This window comes from Alligator sinensis, unplaced genomic scaffold, assembly GCF_000455745.1.
Source record: "Alligator sinensis unplaced genomic scaffold, ASM45574v1 scaffold371_1, whole genome shotgun sequence".
In the NCBI taxonomy this organism is placed as follows: Eukaryota; Metazoa; Chordata; order Crocodylia; family Alligatoridae; genus Alligator; species Alligator sinensis.
The window spans coordinates 42,910-66,744 of record NW_005842262.1 but is presented as its reverse complement, the minus strand read 5'-3'; the positions used below and the strand labels follow the sequence as shown (position 1 = coordinate 66,744).

General features: G+C 43.3%; 1 protein-coding gene across 8 annotated transcripts in view; it reads right to left on the bottom strand.

Annotated features, from left to right (window-relative positions):
• LPAR1 (lysophosphatidic acid receptor 1) overlaps positions 1–23,835 on the bottom strand; it is a 141,236-nt gene that overhangs the window by 86,670 nt on the left and 30,731 nt on the right. For 7 of the 8 annotated variants that reach the window (XR_003095035.1, XM_006027701.2, XM_006027702.2 and 4 more), the window contains exon 2: positions 7,410–7,579. Coding sequence is in view for 7 of the 8 variants with exons in the window: in XM_006027701.2 (XP_006027763.1) it covers positions 7,410–7,469 (60 nt within the window). In the remaining variant the exon portion in view is untranslated. The remainder of the gene's footprint in view (positions 1–7,409; positions 7,580–23,835) is intronic. The other variant, XM_025209001.1, reaches the window with a different exon arrangement.

Genomic DNA, 23,835 nt, shown 5'->3' with positions numbered 1-23,835 from the left:
GTCCAAGGACAGAGCCTTGGGGGACCCCACTGGTCACAGGGCACCATGATGATTGACTTCCGTCAATTACTACCCTCTGGGTCCGACCACGGAGCCAATTTTCCAGCCAGCGGATCGTGGAGGACCCAAGGCCACAATTGGCCAGTTTTGCCAGGAGGTGATCATGGGATACCAGATTGAAGGCTTTTTTGAAGTCAAGATATATGACATCAATCTCCTCTCCCTTGTCCAGGTAATAGGTCACCTGGTCATAGAAGGAAATGAGATTGGTCAAGCAAGACCTACCTGCAACAAACCCATGCTGGCTATCCCTCAGGATGTTGGCATTGGCCAGTCCATTAAGGATGGCCTCTTTAATAAACTTTTCTAAGATCTTCCCTGGGATGGAAGTCAGGCTGATGGGCCTATAGTTTGCCGGATCCACTTTCCTCCCTTTCTTGAAGATAGGCACCACATTGGCCTTCTTCCAGTCTTTGGGCACTACACCAGAGCACCAGGAGTTCTTGAAGATCCGTGCCAGAGGCTGGGCTACGATGCTCGCCAGCTCCTTGAGTACCCTGGGGTGAAGATTGTCAGGGCCGGCTGACTTGAAGGTATCCAGCCTCTCAAGGTGTTCCTTCACGAGGTCAGAATTGATGGAGGGCAGGGGATCACCCTCACCCGGACTTCCCTGTCCCGTAGTGGGCATGGGCATTCCATGGGACTGATGCAAGACCGATGCAAAGTACCCATTTAATAGGTTGGCTTTTTCCTGGGCGTCAGTTGTGTTGTAAACTGTTTCTAATAAATTGTTTTCTAAGGTTCCTTGAACCTAGTAAGTAACAGAAATCTATCCCATTTAAAAAATGGAAACAGCAATTTTTGGAGACTGTTGTGGTAGGCACTTATGTATGAGTGGAGAGTATAATGAACTCTCTCTTCTGAACTTCTCTTTAGAACAATTGCAGGCTATTTATTTATATGTATTCACTTACATCTAGCACAGAGTGGCTTTGGCTGGCAAAACCCTCTTTGCTGGCAAAAGTAAAATTCAAAACAAACAAAAACAAAAAAGGATGATGGTCTTTTTTATGCTTTGAAGTGGTCTCAGTGCACATATCTTTTTTCAAACCTTTCACATATAAACAGAATGGATAAGCTTTTACTGGCTTCCACATTCTCATGAGGGGAAAATACAATATTTTTCTCCTCTTCCTGACCCTTTCACATCTTTAAAAGAAAATCCTCTAGTTACTCTATGGATAAGTCATCTTATCTGGAAGGTCATTTGCAATATTTTCTTTTTGTGAACTACATAGCCTTATAGGCACATTACAATACTTCTCCAGATTCCTGCAGAGTGCTCTAACTTTCCACCCATTACACTCTTAAGCTAAAAAATTATTTCTACAGCATATTTCTTCATGGTATTTTTGCATGCATGCAGCTGTAGAGAAAAACACAGCTGAAGAGAAGGTGTGTGTGGGGGGGATAAGAAGGACTGATATCTAAAACATCCTATCCAAACCTCTAAATTGAAGAGTCATGAATCAATTTGTTCTTATTTTGTTGCTTGGCTCTTTACTTCTAACAAGACACTTTTAGAAAGTGTGTTCACCATTTTGAAAACAGAAAATTAGTTCCAACTAATTTTCCAACTGTGGAATGTAGCTATATATTATTTTAAACATGCAGGGAAAAATAAAAAATGCATTATTGGAAATGGATTTATTTAAGGTGTTAGACAATGTTCTGGAACAGGGATCTTTTGTACCAGATCTGTAAACCGATTCATATAGGTAAACCTTCCTACACTGTCACTTACCCATCAAATCTAAATTTGATTAAGAACACCTTCCGCCTGCAATCTATGCATTTAATCACAATTTCTTATCTGTGGTAACTGGATGCTAGAAAGGAAAAGTGCGTAAGCAGGAAGTGTGGTCATGTGGAACGCTAAGCGAGCAGAAGTTTGGATAATTCTGAAGACTTTATAAAAATATTATGAGACTTTATGAAACTATTAAAACCTGTGTGAAGTCAATGATAGTACCAGACTATCAAATTATTTTGAAAACTGCCCAGTCATCCATTTTGGGAAACTAAACCAAATTTCTAAAATTTCTGAAAGTCACTGATTCCCTGGTCCAAACAATGATTTTTATGGGGTTGACCACACAACAAGCTTTATTTTATAAGAAACTCCCATCAGTACAGTTATAGGCCCTAATCCTGCAAAAGAACATACAAGCAGGAGCTCCTTCCCTCACGGTCCTCCTAATGTCAAGGGAACCCCACAAAGAAACAGTAGTCCATGCTTGTGGACCCCTATGCAGGAAGAATTTAACTTCAGCTATCACTGCTTTGCCTCCAAGTTCTGGCAGCAGACTACAGCCAACACCGCCAATATGTCAGAGCATGTGTACACCCATGTCCTTCTCATGACTTTGCACAGCTCCAACAAACAGCTGTGCCAACCCAGGGAAGTATGAGGGGACCATGGCTGTTGAATGAAGACACAGGAGTTTTTACATGTGTTGGGCAGCAGCAGAAGATAGTCCCCTCAGCAAAGGCAGAGCCACCCTGCCAGCTTCAGAAAAAGAGAGTTCTGTCACTGCAGAGGAACTCAGGGTGGAGGACCCCATAGTATAGGCTAGGGTTTGTTGTTTCTTGTTTGTCTGCTTTTTTTTTGAGCAAATTTAATGTTGTCCTTACATTTCCTAATTCTATGCACTAAACACAAGATAAGCCAATTCCATTGACAAGCATTGTGTTAAATAAAAGCAGCAAAATAGCTTTTGTGAATTAAATGTAATCCGCTCATGCTGGAGGTATGCAAGGCAATTTCTAAGAACAGAAAAAAAATTCTTTAAAAATGTTAGTTTCTGAAGTTCTGCACCAGACATTTTTTCATCTCCTCTGCTGTAGACAGAATAACATACTCCATAAAATGTATATTTTAGTGAAGTATTGTGATTTTCAAGGTAGGCTGGAAAACATGTCAGTTTTATTATATATTAGAGGCTTGAAATGTTTACAGAGAAGGCAAAGAGTCACAAAAGCAAAAGTCCATGGCTACTTAGTCTGGGTCTTGCTTTATTTTACTTGGTTCCAATCTAGTCATCCCCCCAATAGCCATTTTGTTTTTATGTTCATACTTACTAGAAAAAAGGCCTTATGTTAGCCCACAGAGAGAAACAATTAAAAAAATTCCGGGTACTGGCAGTTGCAACAATTGTATTGCTATCAAAAGATACCAGCACAAGCTGTTATTATATCTAAGGGATTATGCAGTGGTACAAATGTAGCAAAACCACTCCAACTTCAACATTGCTTTATTCAAGGTTAAAGTGGTATCAAATGTAGCACTACAAAACCATGAAGATGTAACAGTTAACTCTCCCCACCTCCCCCCTGCCCCCCACCCGGTCCCCTCTTTTGTAAGTGGCTAATATGTACATTTGTCCATAACCCAAATTAGCATAGACTCGTAGAAAAAGTAGGGCTAAAAAGTATGTCAGGACATCATCTAGTCCAACCCCCTGTTCAAGTTGGGATCATCTCTGTCTAAATCATTCCCAGTCAAGTGTTTGTCTAACCTGCTCTTAAAGATGTCCAAGGATGGAGATTCCACCATGTCTCTAGGTAGCCTGTTCCAATCCTTAACCACTCTCACAGTAAGAAAGTTCTTCCTAATCTCCATTCTAAATTCCTTTGCTACAATTGAAGACTATTGCTCCTTATCTAATTCCCTGCTGCCACAGAGAATGCTCTAACTCCAGCCTCTTTATAACCACCCTTCAGGGATTTGAAGATTGTTGTGACAATGTCTAAGTAGCTATGTACTAGCTGGTGTAGCGTCATTACACTTTATACATTAAGTAGAATCCCGATTACCTAATCAGTTCCACAAGGGTGTACTCAAGTCAACAGGTAGCAAGGCAGGCAAAAAAGTCTGCCCAGAGCTTAATGGTGTTGCAAAGAGAATGACATTTAACAGCCACCAGCACTGAGAGATCATACTTGTGTGCGGTCAAACTGCTGTTTTCCCCAACATGCCACTTTTCCTTCCTGGACTGAAATCACAAGTCTCATTTAATATATTAATCTTTTATTACGCAGTTCAGCTCTGAAAATAGCTCTGAAGTCCTCAACCCTTCAAGGGCTTGAAAGCAAGCTCCAGGAAGTCACCAACTGATAGTATGCCTGGCTGGGGGCCAGGTGGAAGTGATAATCTACTAATAAGGGTGGAGCCACCAAGAAACTTAAAAACTCCAGGAGAGAGAGTGCTGGAGGAGAGGGGCAGGCTGCTATGCTGGAAAGAAGCCCCAAGCTGAAATTGGCCGTCTCCTGGTGTATGAATGATGGGGCATTTTTGGCTTGTTCGTTTTGACACTGTGGTTAGACTGTGGGTGCATTCTACATGTACACTTTACTGAGGAGTTGACTAATTAGCACCGCAGTAAAGCACCCGTGTCTACACGAGCACCAGTAAATTAACTCCACCATAAGATAGTACTATCAAGGACATTACTATCTTATAGCAGAGTCATTTACTGCACTGCAATGCACTTGTGGATGGTAACTGGCACGGCAGCACTTCGAGCCAGGGCAGAGCAGCCCTGGGCTGGCAGCAGGCTCAGGGGAATCAGACGCACAGTTTAGGCACTCTCGTGCCCTAGTCAGCCCCTTCACTATCCAATGCCACCACCCAGAGCCCAGGGCTGACCCTCTGAGCCTGCTGCCAGCACAGGGCTGCTGCATCCTGGCTCAAAGTACTGCTGTGCCCAGGAGCAGCGTATTAAATAGGTACTTTGCGTCAGTCTTTCATCAGTCCCATGGGAAGCCCATGCCCGCTACAGGGCCGGGAAGTCCAGGTGAGGGTGATCCCCTGCCCTCCTTTAATGCTGACTTTCTGAAGGAACATCTTGAGAAGCTGGATACCTTCAAGTCAGCTGGCCCTGACAATCTTCACCCCAGGGTACTCAAGGAGCTGTGTCCCTTCCATCCCACAGACCCCATTGATTTCCTGCAGGGCAGGAATCCCCCCTTGCAGAGCAGCTTGCAAGATCAGGGTAAATCCATTTCTAGTAACAGACTTTCTCACGCACCCTACCCACTACATTCACGTTTCTCCACTTAGCCCACCTTGGCATCCTTCTGAACCCTGTTATTTTTCAAAACTATTTGGAGAATAGAGAGTGAGTTCTGAATGCCAGCAAGCAACTCTGCCTCTACTGAACCAAGCGGAGAAAGCAGTTGCACTTGAATTTCCCAATTGCCAATTCTCCTTTTTCCTTTCTAACACCAGAATGGAAAGAGCTTTTAGCAAAACTCTCTCTCTAACTTTAGCGGCTGCTCCAGTACCATATAAGGAGACGGGCCATTTCCAAGATCCAAAATATTGAGGGTTTCAGGAGGTTGAGAAAATGGCGAGTTCATATTTATACAGAAACAAGTGGTATGTCAATCCAAATCACAGAACCCGTGCAAAATGCACTCTCTGACAGGAACGCCGCTAAGCAGCGGCGTTCAGCGCCTCGTTTTTAGGCAATCGTCAGGTAAAGCTCCATCTAGAATAGATTGAACTAAAGCAAGATGACAGGAACTGGGAACCCCCAAATCCGAAAGAAATAGCTTTAGGGATGAAAAAGGAGAGTGTGTAAATAGCAAAAGTAGAGGTACCACATTTTGGAGCCAATTGCTTTAGAGAATAAGTGTGTTTTTAAAAACGGATTAAAATAGATTTCTGCAATGGAGGAGCAGGGAGTGCACAAACATTTTTATTTTTGCTCTCAAGCAAATCCCGGGACGTCATTCTCCCCCTGTACTCGGCCTTAGTGAGGCCGCAGCTGGAGTACTGTGTCCAGTTTTGGGCTCCACAATTCAAAAAGGATGTGGAGAAGCTTGAGAGAGTCCAGAGAAGAGCCACGCGCATGATCAGAGGTCAGGGAAGCAGACCCTACGATGACAGGCTGAGAGCCCTGGGGCTCTTTAGCCTGGAAAAGCGCAGGCTCAGGGGTGATCTGATGGCCAGCTACAAGTTTATCAGGGGTGACCACCAGTATCTGGGGGAACGTTTGTTCACCAGAGCGCCCCAAGGGATGACGAGGTCGAATGGTCACAAACTACTTCAAGATCGTTTCAGGCTGGACATAAGGAAGAACTTCTTTACTGTCCGAGCCCCCAAGGTCTGGAACAGCCTGCCACCGGAGGTGGTTCAAGCGCCTTCGTTGAGCACCTTCAAGATGAAACTGGATGCTTATCTTGCTGGGATCCTATGACCCCAGCTGACTTCCTGCCCTTTGGGCGGGGGGCTGGACTCGATGATCTTCCGAGGTCCCTTCCAGCCCTGATGATGTCTATGTCTATTCCAGAGTTTATCACATCACATTAATTGCATGTGTAGATGCACCCAGTGGGTGCAAAGCCATTTCTGAAAAGAACAGACCTGGCCAGAGAACGTGAAGCCAGAACCTTCAGCCTGTACCTGGAAGCAGGGTAAGAGACCCACTTACAATCAGTCACTTTATAGGTACTGAGGCTGTTACCTTCCATATTCAGCAACTCATGTATGGCATACATGCTGTCATAAACTGATGGGTTATTCACTGTCATCAGCTGAACAGACAAAAGCAACCAAGATTAAAAGCAATGTTTTAATGTTTGGATATAAATATCTTCACTTAGACCCTAATTAGGTACAGCAGCCCTCTCTAGGAAAGCTTGCACTTAACTGCAGGCAGGTTATTAAAATTTAAACGTGCAATCAAATCCTACTGAAGTCATCAGGACTTCACATATACAAAATGCTTTTCTGGGATACCAGCTTGGTCCCCATTAATATTTAAATATACAGTTCGTGACAATTTGTCCCTGAATAAACACAAAGAATCAATGTTCAGTGCTTGATGCTGAAAGGCCATATAGCATCCTTTGAAGTAACTATATGCAGAAGATATTTGGAGATAGAAAGTGAGTTTACTTCTCAAGCGGCCCTACAATAATGTCATTGAGCTTTCTGGTCCAAACTTTTAATAGAGCTTTTTAAGAACAGTGAACCTGAAATTTCCCCTGACAGCCTCTTACTCAAGGCTTGTATTTCTTATTTATCACATCTAACAAACATGGGCACTGATCCAGATTGGAGCCTTCTGATGCTACTGATATTCTGATTTTTGTTGGTATGTGTATAAGCATAAAGAAGATTCTATTAATAAAATATTGTCGCTATTAGCAATTAAATCTAACAATGTCTTCTTACAAAGAGCAGCGATATTCTTCAGCGAGTACTGAGTACATCCCTAATACAGTATTTTGAGTGATATTTCTTTGATGACTTGAGGCCAGACCCACCAATCAAGGACACTGCCTTAAACAGTTCCCATACAGAATAAACTACATCTTTTGTCACACGTTGTTCTACTCACCTCAATTACCTGGGGATGAGACATCATAGAGGAAAGCACCTCATCCGAAGGGACTTCCATGGTAGCTCAGAAGATGTGAGATATTCGTTCAGCCCTTCCTTCACACCCAAAGACTGCTGGTTGATGTACTGACGCGGCTGTTCAGATCTTGGTCATGCTGCCGTTTGCTCCTAGAAAGAATGAAAAAAGCTCTTTAGATCAAAAAGAAAATTGCATGAGCATGGCATCACCCCTTCTCAGGAAAAGGTCCCCAAACTGCCTCAAGACCCACTTACAATTAATTTAGTTTGCACAAAAAAAAGATTGTTTATTTGGATGTATGACCAATTACAAAAGATTCACAGGAGACATTTCAAAGAGCATGTGTGAAGAGTAAATTATACAGATTTTTTTCTACAAAATATTACCTAAATATTACAGGACAATGGTGTGTAATCACGATAATGAGTTACTTAATTTCAGTAGTGAAAAATGAATGACTAGTAGCTCTCCCATGTGATTTTACTGCTATACTCATAATACCTGCTCAATATTTTAAAGGAATCCATGCATATTGAGGAATGTGCTAAGATGTTTTTAAATGTCATGGTTTTCAGAAAAGCTGAAATGCCATACGTAAAACATTATTGCTCAGTACCCATTTCTGAAGGAAAGACGCACTTGTTATCAAAAATAAACAAGGTGAAATTAAGTTCAGAGACAGTGAAGGTAGAGAACACACAGAATACAAGGAACTACATCTTTCCCCTAAAATTCTAAGTTTGCAATCATTTTACATTTGTGTTGTTATTAACCACTTAAATCCAAAATAAAACACTTTTGCACATAAAAATAAATCCCTTCCATCAGCTTTGTTTTGGGGTTTGACTGTTTATGATCTCCTTGGGGAGGCACAAAGAACCAATTTGAACACTGTCTCTTGGTACAATGGATATTCTAAAGCACCCATATATATTTTCCATTGTTTCACTGAATTAAGCATAGAAACCCCATTGAAATATTTTCTATTTGAGGATAGTAAATGTGCTTAACAATTATATGAAAAAACCTACAATACCTCTTTTCATAAAAAATTGAAATCTGACCTCTTTCTGGATGTGTATAGGATAGACTTTTGCTGTTGCTGTTGCTAATCTACCAGCAGTTTGTTACTGACAGAACTCTAGAAATTGTAATCATGGTGGTGGCACAATTATACACATGGCAGTAGTATTTTTACCATTGAGTCACCTAAACTTTACCAGAATAGGTCTAAATACCATGATGGCAAAAAAATTTTCCCTCCTGTTATGTACAAAGAACAACTGAAAGAGTAAAAAGGAATGAAAAGTTACCTGAAAATAGTCTTAGAAATTCCAGAATTTACCTCTTGTAAATGACATTTAGCGATTGTACTCACACGCAAAAACTACCACCTCCTACAACCACCTGCCGCATATGAGTGGACATGACAAAGATTTATGTTAAGTATAGATAGGCAAAGAGACTGAATCAATTCAATCTTCACAGGTTAGTCTATGCTGCATATATTGAACTGATAAGCAAGTGAACAGACATTCACTTTTGATTGTGGGAATACCCCACATGCCTGTAGTGGCGCAGGCCAGAAGCCAAGGGGTGCTAAAGCAAGCTCCCTGCTCAGCTGCAGCGCACAGCTTGGGCAAAGGCTAGCCTACCCACTCTGCAAAAGCGGGGGTGGGGGGATGTGCTGGGGAGAGGCAAAGCATCCAGGGATGCTGGGGAACTGTGAGTTAACTTGAAACTGGAGGGGATCTGGGACAGAAGTTAAGTAAACTGATTTAGCCTAAATCAGCTAAGTCTGATACCAGACTTGAACCAGTTTCTGATCACTTATATTGGTTGATGTGTAATTTCTGTCCCTATCCTTAAAGTTTCTACAGAGACTTTATGCTGACTGCATCAAGAACTGCAGGGTAGATTCACATTATACAGACTAACTAAATCAGAGATGTAAAGCATGAGCTTTTGTGAGCCTTGGCTCACTTCATCAGATACAGTGCCTTTCTTGTGAGAAGTTACAGAAAAATGTTCCTGCTAACTATATACAGCATCCAACAGATATACAAAAAAAAGTTAATTGGCACTTATCAGACTGAGGCTATTGTGTAATCACTTAGGTTGAGACCATTTTCCTCTCCTTAATTCATTTCCTTCAAAGCCAATATACACTTAGTGTGCCAAGTAGGAGCAGATAAGTAACGTAGGAAAGCTGTACTCCACATGCTTTTCTGAATCAGTCATGGTTTTTTTAAATTTTTTCAATTCAATCTTTTCATGCCATTATGGAAATTATTCCTCCTTATAAAGCATCATCATTGCTTCGGTTATATAAACACCCCAGAATGCCTTACATCATGTATAGCTGACTACAGCATCTTTGAGGCACAAGGTTCAGTTTTTCCAACTACTTTATTTATTCTGTTCTCTAGTTCAACTCCTCCTATAAAATGACCTGGCGATTCCTCCCCAAAAAAAGCCTTTGGAGGAAAGCAAGAACACTTCAAACCTCCTAATCCCTTTTCAAAACGGAGTGGTCGTGTCCAGATGAGTGCAAATGTGTGCTATGTGGCACAACAGACCTGAATGTAGCGTCATGCACCGCACATGCAGGCATTCCCCATGCTGCTGCTTTGCAGTACAGGGGGTTTTCTTGACCCCAGGAGATCCCGGGGTCAAAAAAGCCCATGCCAAAAAAAGCAGGACAGTGCAAGTGGCAGCAGCGCACACCACCAAAAACCAGAGCCTGGCCAGCCAGAGCTATACTCTGGCTGCCCAGTGTTGGCCCCAGCCTCCCCTACCCACCCAAGGTAACCTGCTATGTTCCAAAGGGTGCATAGCACAGGCATTCCCTGGAGACAAGTAGCAGCGGCACAAGGTGTTCTGCTGTTAGTTGTCCCCTGCTAGTTGTCCCCAGGGAACCAAATGGACTGCAACAGAGGTATTCACATAACTCCAATTACGGGGGGGAGGGAGAGAAACCTAAAATCATCTTTAAATTGGTTTGAGTCACTGAAATGTGTATACAAAAAGCTTAACCCATAAAGACACAATTAGAAATTTAATATTCCTCAGATAGAATTAAAGCTTAACTGGGGATAAGACAGAAAAGGCATCTGTAATTATTTGTTTAAAGGTTTCTCCAAATAAATTGAAACTACCAGCGCAAATATAAAATCCCTAAATGTACAGTCATTACGTATTTCCCTTCACTTGCCAAGCTTACACAGATCATTTATTTTAGCAACTATGGATGCAGCCAGAAAAACAAAATTACAGTGTTAGAAAGCAAGTGGAGATTACTGTGCATCAACTGATCCATGGTACATGTGTTCCATGTATCCACTTTATTCCACATTAAGCAGAAACTCAACCAGGGTAATACATTTCATTCAGGGGTAAACCATCACATTTTAGCCTTTTAGCAGATTATTCAACTAATCCTGAATGTTGACAAGAATCTCCTCACAGACAATGAAGTGTCTTTAATTCCCATTCTTTTCATTGGGAAATGGAAGTGCTTGGTACCTTGCAGGATCTAGCCAGGAAAAGAGAAAGCAGATTATAAGAAGCAATTAAATATTTTCTGAGTGGAAAGTGACGTATGTTATTTAACCTCCCCCCACAAAAAAACCCAGCAAAACACCCCGTTTGCACACAGGGGGCGTGTCTGAGATATTTACTGCAGAGTAGGTTAATTTGCTCTGCTATAAACATCTCAGCATCTACACGCGCGCCCCTATTAGGCGCACGTGTAGTACTATCCTGTAGTACTACCCTGTACTACCAAGTACTAACCTGCTGCGGGGTGTTTTTGTATGCAACAGTGCATGTGTCGATGCTGACCCGGCTAGCTGGGGCATAAGGGTGCTACAGTTTGGGGGCTGCCTACCGGCTAGCCCCACACTGTAGCACCCTTGTGCCCCAGCCAGCCTCTCCGCAGCATGTGCAGCTCAGTCAGAGCAGCCCCAGGCTGGCAGGCTGATCCCCAGGGCTGCTCCAACCGGGCTCCACATACTCTGCATGAATTAAACTCTGGAGTTGATTGCTCAGGAGTTGATTGCTCCCGGGAGCATTTCAAACAGCGTGCCCAGAAGAAAAAAAAACTCAGTAGTAATAAGCTCCAGAATTTATTCATGCACACTAACTGCATGTGTAGATGCACCCAGTGACGAGTTTGCAGTGAGCTGTTCTTCTATTATTTAGCACAATAAGAGCTGAGGAGCAAACCTAAGAACTTAAAGCCTCTAAACTAGCTGCTTTAGCATTTTAGGGATGCTAATGATACAAGAGTCACTCTGATGCCATTTCTGGGCACCATATAAGCAACCAGACAAACAAATCAAACAAGTAAAGATACAGGGCCTTCCTACCCTCTCCTCAGTCAAAAAGTTTAGTTTGTATATGAGACTCAGGAGTATTACCCAAGATCTTTTTTATGGTATGCACATGTGTTAAAAAACCTTAATATTAACTCTCACTGGGCAATGAACAAGATTCTTCTACCCAATAGGAACTTTGTCCCCACTCCCTAAAAGGGAATCTTGAAGATTGGTTCCCAAAGTTAATTTCAATTGAATCTAAAAACAAAATACTGAGATTATGTGTATGCTTGCATTTAAGACCTCTTGCAGTTCCTTACTTGACAGGGGGTTTGTTATATAAAACATTATAAAGAATATTCTCTAAATGCTAGTCAAAAAGATGAGCCACATTAAATGACTTCAATAGCTGTATATTAATAGTATACATAAGTATACTGCATTGGCAATGTGGAGGGGGTGCACGTGCACCCCCTGAGATTGGCGGTGCACCTCCTGAGTTAAGTGCTGCCAGCAGCACCTGCGGGCAGTCGTCACTTGCCACCACCCCCCCTTGCCACCAGCAGCGTCTGCAGGCAGTCGCCAATTGCCACCACGGCTGGCGGCCTCTGCGAGTGGTCACCGATTGCTGCTCAGCACTCATCATGCCCCTCCCCTCCCCCCCGCCAACACCGCCATGGCTGCCTGCGGGAGCTCCCCACTCACAGCTGCCACACCCCTGCCACGGCCACCTGCAGGCAGTCGCTCTGCCTCCCCCAGCTTCCAGGGACACATGTCATTCATGGTGTACTGTTTCTAAAAGAAAGAGAGAAAGCCCTCCACTACTGCGCTTCACTAATATAAATTTGGGAGAGATGAGATTATAAAATATTAGAGGTGTACTGATACATTGGTCTGATATCGGGTCGGCACCAATATAAAGAAAACTGTCTGTCTTGGAAATCGGCCTGATATGGTCGATAATTTGGTTGATAAGTAGCCTGTGCATGTGCACAGCCACAGCACAGCATGTAGGCAGCAAGGAGCACAGCCCAGCAGCTTGGAGAATGGCATGCAGCTGGTAAGTCTGGTGTGGTGGAAGGGGAGGTGGAGTGGAAAGGGAAGGAGAGTGGAGGGGCAGATCAAGGCCCCCGCAGTGAGGGAGGGAGGGAGTGGGACTGGGGCAGATGTTGCTCATCTGGGGCAGGGCACACATGGGATGGAGCCATGGCTTGTTTGAGGGGTCCAGGCAGGAGTGGGGAGTGGCTCCCACCACTGTGCACCGCTCGTCCAGCAGCTTGGCGACTCCCACCGCTGCTTCCACCATTCATCTGGGAAGGCATGGGGGGGCATGTGCCCCCAGATCTGCATGGGGCGGGGTGTGCTGGGGCCAGGGCTGTGCCAGGACTGTGCTTGGGGTGGGTGGCAGTGGCACTGGGAGGGAGATCAGGGAGAGCTATGGCAAATTTTGGGGTGGCTGTAGCCCCCTCCCAGGGATGTCGCCGCCTGCCCCAAATGCAGTCCAGCCCCTGCCAGGAAGAGCCCGGCGCAGCCCCAGCCCCTGCCAGGAAGAGTTTGGTGCAGCCCTGGCCCCAGACCCAGCAGCAGCTGCTCCACCCCACACAGATCTGTGGGGTACATGCCCCCCATGCCCTCCCAGGGTGTGTGCAGCAGCAGGAACTGCCCCCCCCCCCCCCAAAAAAGCCACTTGTGGCTCTGTCCCACACCCTGCCCTGGCTGCGTAGCGCCAGCTCCAGTCCCACTCCCTGCCTCACTGTATGGGCCTTAATCTACACCCCCTGACTCCTCTCCTTCCCCCTCCCCTTCCACCACAACAGACATACCAGCTGGACGCTGCTCTTCAAGCTTCCAAGCTGGTGTCAGAAATTGGCTATTGGTATCAGCCCCAAAAACCTCTACTGGTGCATCCCTATTAAATATTAGTGTGGATATATACCATGAAGATTAACAATGTTCTACTGACGTGAAGAATTCTGTGGCAACAAAAAGTATTACAAGAAAATTCAGGTCCTACTCAAAAAATAAGATCTTAGCATACTACATCCGTTTTGAATCTGGTTGAACTGTGATCTGTATTAAGAATGCCAAGGTGTCTCCCCTTTGTTTTCTCCCTTCACCCATCTAAGAGTAGCTGTGGGCATATGTTTTGAACTTAGGATCCAATGTACAGGAAAGTAGCATCTAGGTATCTCCAATACAATGACAAATGGGAGGCCCAAACTGCACATCTTTGTAGTATGCAAGTATCTTAAGGTTTATGTCTTAAGCGAGCAAGTTATTTAGGTGTGGCACACAACTAAACACAAGAATTATTTGTCTTTGCTGTATGAAGACAAAGGCTGAAAACCAACCAACAACCCTCTCTCCGAATCTGGATGTTAAGAAAAAAAAGATCAAATACATAAACAAGGCCCTCGCAGCTTTTTCCTGCCACTGGCAGAGGGTCGGACTCGATGATCCATTGAGGTGCCTTCGGACCCCAGCATCTATGAACCTAGCATCTATGAATAATAGCCCCCATCTCTTAAAACAACAGAGCGCATTCTACACAATGAACTAAATACCACTTCTAAATCTGTAGTGGAACCATCTCCTATAGGGATGGAGAAGTAGCCCCAGTTTCTAGGAAAGATAACAAATAAGCACCTACATTTGCTAAAGTGCTATACAAGTCATCATTATACCATGCAAATTATTCTCGGAAATGGGCAAGGATTATTTCTCATTTAACAGATAAAAGACAAACCAGGGCTTTTCAGTTTTTGAGTGGCCAGGGGGCTACACTGTGCCAGCACTCTTCTTCTGCCCTATGCTAGCACCTTGTATGCCATGACACGTACTTCCCCTCAACCTCTCACCACACTGCATGGTGGATGCCTCCACACAACTGCCCCTGCATCCAGGATGCAATGCCATGTGCCTTCCTATGACAGAGCCTCCTCTTGCTTCTACCATGTTGGTGCACCGTGCTGCACAGGTTTCCTGGGTACTACCATGTTGGTGCACCGTGCTGCACAGGTTGCCAGGGTCCCCCTGAAGCCACTGAGCTGTGGAGTCCCTTGGCTCTGCAGACCATGCCAGGGGTGGGGGCAGGCAGCAGAAGCAGGAAGAGGGAGGGGGAGCCCAGAGACTCCAGTGACAGCGGCAGCTGTAGCGATGGGGTGAACAGGACCCAGACTAGGATTCAAGGAACCATAGGTTAACCCCGTAGAGGGGTGGCATGTGGCCCATAGGCCACTAGCTGGACAGCCCCAAGAGGCGCACAGAAAAAAGAAGCGACCGGCTCACAGCTGCTAAAACCAAGTCAAAATAAGCAATGGGAAGGTCCTGACTTTTAGTTCACTATTCAGTCTATTGCATAAGGTAACACTTAAAACATTGGTTGGGTTAAGAAACACCATCTTCCAATGAAAGCCAATAGAGGTACAGTCCACAGGGTGAATAATGCTAATGTGCACAGAGCACCAGGACTGATCCGCAGCTGGAGTTCCTTCATAGATTTTTTTTTATCATAAAAGTATCACAACCATGAAACAGCTGAACTAAAAAAAATAGCCTCAAGTAGCTAAGTACATAGCACCCCACTTGCTCAGCACACTTCACCCCAGTAATCAACTTTCTTCCTTACTTGCTGTTGAATGCCAGGTTTCAGGACGCACCTCAAAAGTCCACAGAGGAAATCTCAAGTTAACTGAAGGGCCACATGACTGAGTGGACCCATGGCCTCCCATAGCAACTACATTCCAATGGAGCAATGCAACTGTCAACCTTGGGAGCAAAACTTGCACAGGCAGAAGAGTGGGCTTTCTAGAAGCTCCATTCCTTGCAAAGATCAGAATGACCACAAACCACATATTTAAGAATGAAATGTGAACTCGTATACACTTTCGTGTTTCAGGATACTCATATACCACATAAAAGACTAGAGATTACTAAGGTACATAGTTCATTATGAACTACAGAAGGCTGATTAATATTTACACCATATAAAAGTCACAGATACAAAGGAACTACTGGATGCATATGCATATATATAACTGAATAGGCCATGCCTACAAAGTGCCTGCAATACAAGTAAGATGAAAAGGGAAACACAGTCACAGGACAAGTTACAGAGCACAATTTCTGATGACAGTTTTTCTAGAGAATGCGTAGATCAGTTCCTAAAGGGGCCTCTTCAAAAAAGAGGGACTAAGCCATTCATTTGGGCTGAACAGGAAAAAACATCTTGGTAAAATAAAGTTGTCAGAGCAGTATGCACATTCCTGTCTATAATGTCTATAGTGGAATAGGCTTATTCAAATGGATCTAAAGCTCATGCTATGCATGCTGCTGCTCTAAACTATTACTAGATGGAGTAATTTCTCTCCATCACCCCCCCTCACCAGCACCACCATTTTTCCATGCTCTCCTCTTCCAGGAGCTGAGGTTTGCAATATTTCTGAGTTTCCCACCAAAGTGCCCCCTCCCAGACTCTCACAGTCCCCTCCCCTTTGTATGTCATATCAGCTTCAAGGGCCTAGGCGGTAGTTGTCCAATACATTTTTAAAGCATTAGGGAAAAAGTAAATCTTTAATTGGGAAGATTTTAATCCACCCAATGCTCTGCAGATTTAGGAAACACTAGAGAACACTGAAACCTGACAAATATATAGGAAAACTGCTGCGTATGCAAATATAGAGGTCAGTTCACAAATGAAACAGGGTACAGCAGGAGTGGGCAGAGGGGGAGCACACAGACACTGAACCTGCAACTGGTGTTACAGAAAGCAGCTTCCGACAGATTTTCTAAGTGCTCCAGGTGGAAATTAGCAAGCTCATAAAAAAGCCTATAACTAGAGAAAATTACAAACCAAGCACTATTTATACAAGCAAAAAACGAGGCATATAAGAAAAAATGAGCAGCAGACTGTGTTTTCACATCAGCACCAAATCAGGACCACCTTCATTTCAGCTAATACAGCTACATAGACGCAAAGTCACTGAGATCAGATTCAGCCCAATAGGAAACAGACACATTTGCAAAAGCAAAAAATGGACAGTGCCAGAAATTATAATTTCTTATTAAAGAGGGCAGAGGCAGGTTCTTACAAATGAGGTTGACAGCTTGTAATCACTGAAATCCTGCCAAGAATTAATAAGCAGTTCTATAACCCAAATATAGAACAGAAGGCATCATACAAATATTGACATAATTACTCCTCTATACAGGTATGATCTTTATTGGAAGCACAATGGTTAAGCTGAAATTTCTATATGTAAGGGAAGTAGGCAGGTGTCATATTGTTCTTATGTACAATATTGTACTTAATTGTTTGTACCAACATTGTAATGTTACTTATGGAATTTCTTCTGCTGTATGAAGGAGTCTAATCTCTACTCAATGTTATTTGGCTATAATGCAATTAAGAATATTTAGAAAGCCCCATTTATTATAGAAGATCAAGCATTGGGTTAGTTAAGAAAATCAGATACCTTATTCAAAACAACTACAAAAGCACAGCAACATAGAGAGAGACAAAAATAGAGTCAGTTTTGCTGTTATTTGAAAAAGTTAGGAGAAATGCCAGTACACCTTCAGAAAATATCCTTAAAGAATGCGTAGCTAAAATGTGTTTTATTTATTAGCTGTATAAGATACCTTTCCCAAAAAAAGGCTCAAGGTAACTTATAATAAACAAATTTAAAATGGTGTACACACACAGAACAAAATACTAAAATAAAAAAGACTTACAAATTCCCCCAAAGTATCCTAAAATTCAAAGGCAATTCACCCCATTCCCACTCCTCTGACGCTAACCTAGTCAAGTATCATGTCATCCCCACACCCTACCCAACCATGCTTCCCAACCCCCATTCACTACCTCTATAAAAGGGAAGAATGTTTCTTTTCATATTCCATTCATCATTACCCACTCCCACTCCCCTGACGCACGCAGGGGTTGTCCCTCCACACATAACGTCGCTTCCAAGCTTAAAGCTTCCTCTCATACAGGGGAGTGACTATCCCCAAAATGCACTCATTCTCCTCTTCCCCTCCACCCCCACCCCCAATGAAACTCTTGTATATATGTGCTTGTTTATTTGACTGAAAGAGTTTCTATTAGTTTTCATTTGTATTTTATTACAGGAATATTTGGCTAGTGCAGGTGCTATCACATGCTAGCAAGTGTCACAATAAAATACATAGATGTAAAAGAAGAAATGGATGCAGTTCTCTTCCACTACAAATACAACATATTGTGACGTTATTACTAGGCACCACAAAAATATAGCACTTCTTAAAAACCGCCACCTAATATTAAGTCCTCCTTCTAAGGAAATAGATTACATTAATTGTCTGTCTTCAATTATTTTAGTTAAGGAAGTCATCATCAAAACAAACGTTCAATCTCAAATATTCAATCTTCTAGCATAAGATATATGATGAATTTATACAAATATTTCCAGATATTTGGATTAAGGAAGTTATGAGTAATTCATTTCCATTAGACAAGACTAACACAAGAACATTTTTCATGCAAATAGTTTAAAGCAGTAACACCCACCCCAAAAAACTCCACTCTGATTTTAGGAGCCACGCTCCTAAATACTTTTTTACAGAGCAATACTTTTGCTGAGTCAATAGGGTTTTTGAAAATATCATCTTCAGTTGACAGACACAGGGCTACAACCCCAACTTGGCATATGCAAATAAGACACTTATTGCTACTTGATCCCGAGTCTAAAATCAGCCAATAAACTAACAGACATTCACAATTCTGTTTTTTCTATACAGTAAGTTATTCTGCTTATCTGAAACAAATTCATATGTAAATATATTCAATTATTCTTTATTTTTGCCTTTGCTGCAGCAAGGGTTAAGATGGGGAGACACAGTGAACTCTTTTTTCATTCCTCAATATTTGAAATGATGCTTTTATCAGAGACACTGCACTTTGTAGCAGCCAGCATATGCCTGAATCTTGACCTTCTAAGACAAATAAAATTTGCAGGAACAGCTGAAGTCACACAAAAACTGAAACTTTACCAAAATTAGCTGTGTAAGCATAATGAGTCAAGTATAATTAATTAAGCAGTTACAATCCTCAAAATGCATGCCCGGTTCTTCCCCTTGGTTACTCCTCCCAAGATGGTTTTGCCTAAGGCTGAAAACTAAAATAAACTCCTCCATTCTCTATCAAATTACAAGGATTAGACTACATAATGCCTCTGTTTCAGTAACTGAAGGTGGTGGAGCGACAGGAGAGGAAAATGAGAAATGGCAGATACACACACAAGGATGATGATGTTACTTTAAAAATATTTTTTGAGCAACAGGAAAGTGATATTTAATGGGGGAAAAGAACCTTTTTCAAGTAGTGAAATGAGAAAAAGCATTCAGTAAGTTACCCATTCATTTTACCTATTAACATTTCCAAAATTGAAAGCATACCCTTTTGTATAAATACTGTTACATAAAAATAAAAAATTCTAATAACCAAATAAAAGCATCTAAAGTTGGGGGATGGAGAGGGGAAACAAAATAGATGGCCCTGATCCTGCAAAGTCTGATGAACATCCTTAATGCAGTTGAAGTTAGTCACGGGGAACCCTCACATGCATGCAGTTAAGCATGAGCTTCTCACAGGACTGGGTGTTGTTTGTTTGCACTCTAGGATTTTTCTACTTAAATCCTTGCCTTGGATGATCCATCAATCTATTGAGCTAGTACCTGCTACTGGACAGGACGAACAAAATGGTAAGAGACACTTTTGTTGCTAAAGTGTGTTATCTACATTCCCTGTTTAACAAATAGCTCTGTTTAACATTCAATCAACTTTGCTTTTTAAAAAAATGAAGTCAGCACTTACAAGCTTTTGTCAACATCTGTGGTCAGCTCTGACTATTCAAAAAAACCCCAACAAAACAAAAACCAAACAACAAAAACCATCTGTACTTTTTACATGAATATTCCAGAAACTTAGTTTAAACAACTTATACAAAACCTGCTCACCCACAACCCCCAGCACAGGAGGGAAAAATCCATGACTGAATTTGAGAAGGCTTTGTGAATGTGATTAATATGAAGTTAGAAAATATATGATGAGTAGTCATGACAGTACATTTTAAAATAGAGGAAATCAAAGTTGTTGCTTAAGAGGGAAAAGATTTTCAAATCAATACGTAAGTGAAAGCCAAAATAAGTTTGTTTTTGCATAAATGATGATAAGGTTCTGTTACCCCATTTAGAACTGGAAGAGGGGGGAGTACAGCGACCGAAGAAGCCTATTTTCTTCATCTCTCTTTGCTCAAGTCTCTTCTGAAGACTCATTTAAGAAATTTTGCAGATTTATGACAAGTTTGAAGACTATCTTGAAACAATTCCATGGGGTGTATAACAGAATAGAAAGGGTGTACTGATACACAGTGGGGGTGTTATCTGCCCCCCCATGCCTCTTCCAACTTACCAGTTGGAGATCGATACCAATAGCCAGTATTTAAGGAGGTATATCGGCTAATACCGATCCAATATCTGATACAGCTGCCATCAGGTGGTAAATCCAGTTGGGGTGGGGTGGGGTGGGGGCCCGGGACAGAGTTGCGGCTCACAGGGTGGGGGCAGCTCCTGCAGCTGCTTGCACCCCAGGAGGGTGGAGGGCGTGTACCCCTGGATCTGCGCAGCACGGGGCAGGCTGCAGCTGCAGGGTGGAGCCAGAGCCAGCACTACACGGGGCTTTTCTTGCCAGGGACTGGGCTTGGAGTGGGCTCTGGCGGTGCTGGGAAGAGGCTGCAGCCACCCCAAATCTTTTCCCAGAGAGTGAAGCAATGAGTGTTTTCCTTCAGTGTTAAAAATATTATACATCTTTTTATAATGAAAAAAGGCCATTAATAACTGTTTAACTTACTGTTGAATTCAACACCAATAAACAGCACACATAACATCATCTTTCTTGAATATAAGGCACTGACATAGCTGGCCACAATAAAGATGTATGTTATCAAGTTACATAAATTTAAAATACACACCCCATAGCCTTATATTATCCTCCATTTCTACCAACTAGAGCACTTTTAATTCAGAGAAGAGGGGTGCAAACAGCAGCCAGTTACAGATACGTGCTTTATACACCATCCTGAGAATTTTCCAATAGATAACATCACTATGAAAATGACTTTAAAATTTCAATATAAACGGAGGGCAAACAAATTTTAAGACAATGCCCTCATCTCTCAACACAACTCAATGGACCCCATTCACCTGTATGTTTTACACTGAAGTATAGTATAGTATACCATTTTCATCTATTGTTTAAGACAAATCTCTTACAAATGGAATATTTTGTCCAAGAGTCACTCTTGAACCAGATGCACTTTTCTTTATATAACTCTTACACTCATGTAAGAAGATAATTGTTAAACTCCCACACAACTTCATAATTCTCAGTGTAGTAACATATTAAACACTTTACATACACTGCTTTGCCTCTTTTATTAGCTGTACATCTTACATATTTTGATACCAAATCAGTTTACAGAACTAACAACATGGTACACCTAGGAGTGCAGATGGTCTTAGAATTTCTTAAAGTAAAGCATGGAGGGAAGAAGAATGAGTATGTCAAACACTGTATAAAATGCATTCAATGAAAATTTTGTTGGTAGTCCCTGCCCATTTCCCAGGGGATGAATTTCTGCATCAGAAAAAACCACCAATACCATAACCGGCACTAAGTAGCTGGCAATCTTTTTCTTTGGCAGGCTCAACAGTGAGGTCAAAGATTGAATAAGCAGAACTACCCCATCTCTTCTACTAGAGTTTCTTCCAGGCAATTAAGGCAAGAACGCAAGAAACTGGAAGGAACGTAAAAGGCTTTTTATTGCCCATGCTGTATCTCTACTCTAGAGAGGGAATCAGTTTCGAAGTCTGTCAGCATGACTATACTTACATTTGTGGGGGAGGGGTGGGGAGGATATTGGCAGACCCTGGTCACCACCTCTTTCCGAATAACCCAAAGTTGTTGACAAAGCCAAATCCTCACCCTTTTTGCTGAATGCTCTGTGGGAAACAAACTGAGGGTTTTCAGCCTCTCCTTGCAGGCTGAAAAAGTTATTTCTTAGCAGCAGTAAATGCTTTTGGTTTCAATCACCAGGTATTTGTCTTTCAGCTTTTAAGACAATTTCTTGTGAATGAATTTTTCCCCAAGAGTCACTAGCCAGATCAGTTTTTGCTCACACCACTCTTGCACCTATGAAAAAGGATATTTTTTAAGCACCAACACTAGTTGTGTCCAAGTCTCCCACTAGTTGTCCTAGTACAAATTCCACAGCACTCACTAATTAAAAGGTAGTCTTATGCACGACTAGGTTTGGATCTGGCAAACAGGGCTGGAAATTTCTTGACGGTGTGAAGAGGGGCAGTGTTAACTTACGTGGCTTCCTGAACCATGGCAACTAACACTGCCACCACTCACCCTACCACCAAATTTCCAGCCCTGTGGGCCAGATCCAAAGCATGGAGTCATATCACTTTGCCAGAGGGGAGCTGCTCATGGGGCCAGATATCTGGCAGTGGGATAAATGGCAGCAAATTCCGGCCCCACGTGTCAGATGACGCAGCTCTGTGCTTTGGATCAGGCCTGTGGACTGGGCTGGACAACTCATCCAGCTTGTGGAGCTGGGTGAGTTAGACATCCCTGCATTATCTTAATGAAAACACCTGGCACATTATGTTGTCAATGTAATAAAGCAAAGTAGCAAATATGATGGGATTAGAGACCGATTGCTAGAAAATCACCATCTATAGGTATTACAAAAAAGTCTCTAAAACTCTGTCTTTTCTGCACTTACTAATGGGATCTTTGTAATATTCCCTTTGTTGGTTTTGGAGCCATTTATCAAGAAGGAAACTACAAGGTTTTCACTAAAGTTCTATCTGCACATTTAGGGCTTGAGTCCCTGAATGGCTGTTAATACAAAGCATAGGTAGGTCCTCCTCCTTCCTGCTTTTTGACTCAGTATTAAGAGTCAAAGCCATCATTCTGCTGATCCTTCTTTATGCCTGCAAAACCTGGACCATATACCAGCATCATGCCAAGAAACTAAACCACTTCTACCTGTGCTGCCTGCGAAAGATACTAAAGATCAAGGGGCAGGACAAGATTCCAGACACTGAAGCGCTCAGAAGATCAGCTCTCCCCAGTGTCCACACCCTACTGAAACTGGCGCAGCTAAGATGGACCGGCCACCTTTCAAGAATGTCCAACACTCGCCTACTAAAGAAAATCTTCTACAGCGAATGGTCAAATGGAGTATGCTTTCGCAGTGCACCAAATAAATGGTACAAGGACACCCTAAAGATGTCCCTAAAGTGGGGGTGGGCAAAATACAGCCCGCGGGCCGGCCCACAAGGCCATTCTATCTAACCCACAGGGCCCTGAAAAAAATGTTGAAAATTAATATTTCTCTGCCCCTGGTTCCTGTCAAAAATGCAGGAATAAAGGGCAGTAGGACCCAGGGGAAGCCCGGTGGGTTCCAACAACAGCGGGGCCCATCCGGCCCCACGGGAAGCCCCAGTCAGGGGTTCTGGGCTGGGAGCACGTGGCTGCCCCAGTGCGGAAAGCTCAGGTAAGTTGGGGGGGACCATGGGAAGGAGTGCGGGGAGGGGTGGATCCTCCCCGCCCCATGCCCAGTGCCCTGCACTGCAGCTGCTTGCAGCCTGCATGGGGCTGCCTGTGCCCGCTCCAGACAGCCCCATGCGCACTGCAAGCGCCTGCAGCGTGGGGCACCGGGCATGGGAGGAGCCACTTCCCCCCCACCGTCAGCTTTTCCCTGGGCTCCTTCCCTGCATGGAGAAAAGCGACCCCTTGCCCACACCATGGCCGGCACTCCCCGCTGCAGGCGCTCACAGCTGGCTGCAGGCGCTCGTAGCCCACATGGAACTGTACAGAGCAGACACAGGCAGCCCCAGGCCGGCTGCGAGCGGCTGCAGCACAGGGCGCCGGGCATGGGGCAGGCAAGGGGCTGCTTTCTCCGCCCCCTGAGCTCAGCGCCACCTTATAACCCAGCCCCCATGCCAGGCTGGCAGCGGGACAGGGTAAAAAACGG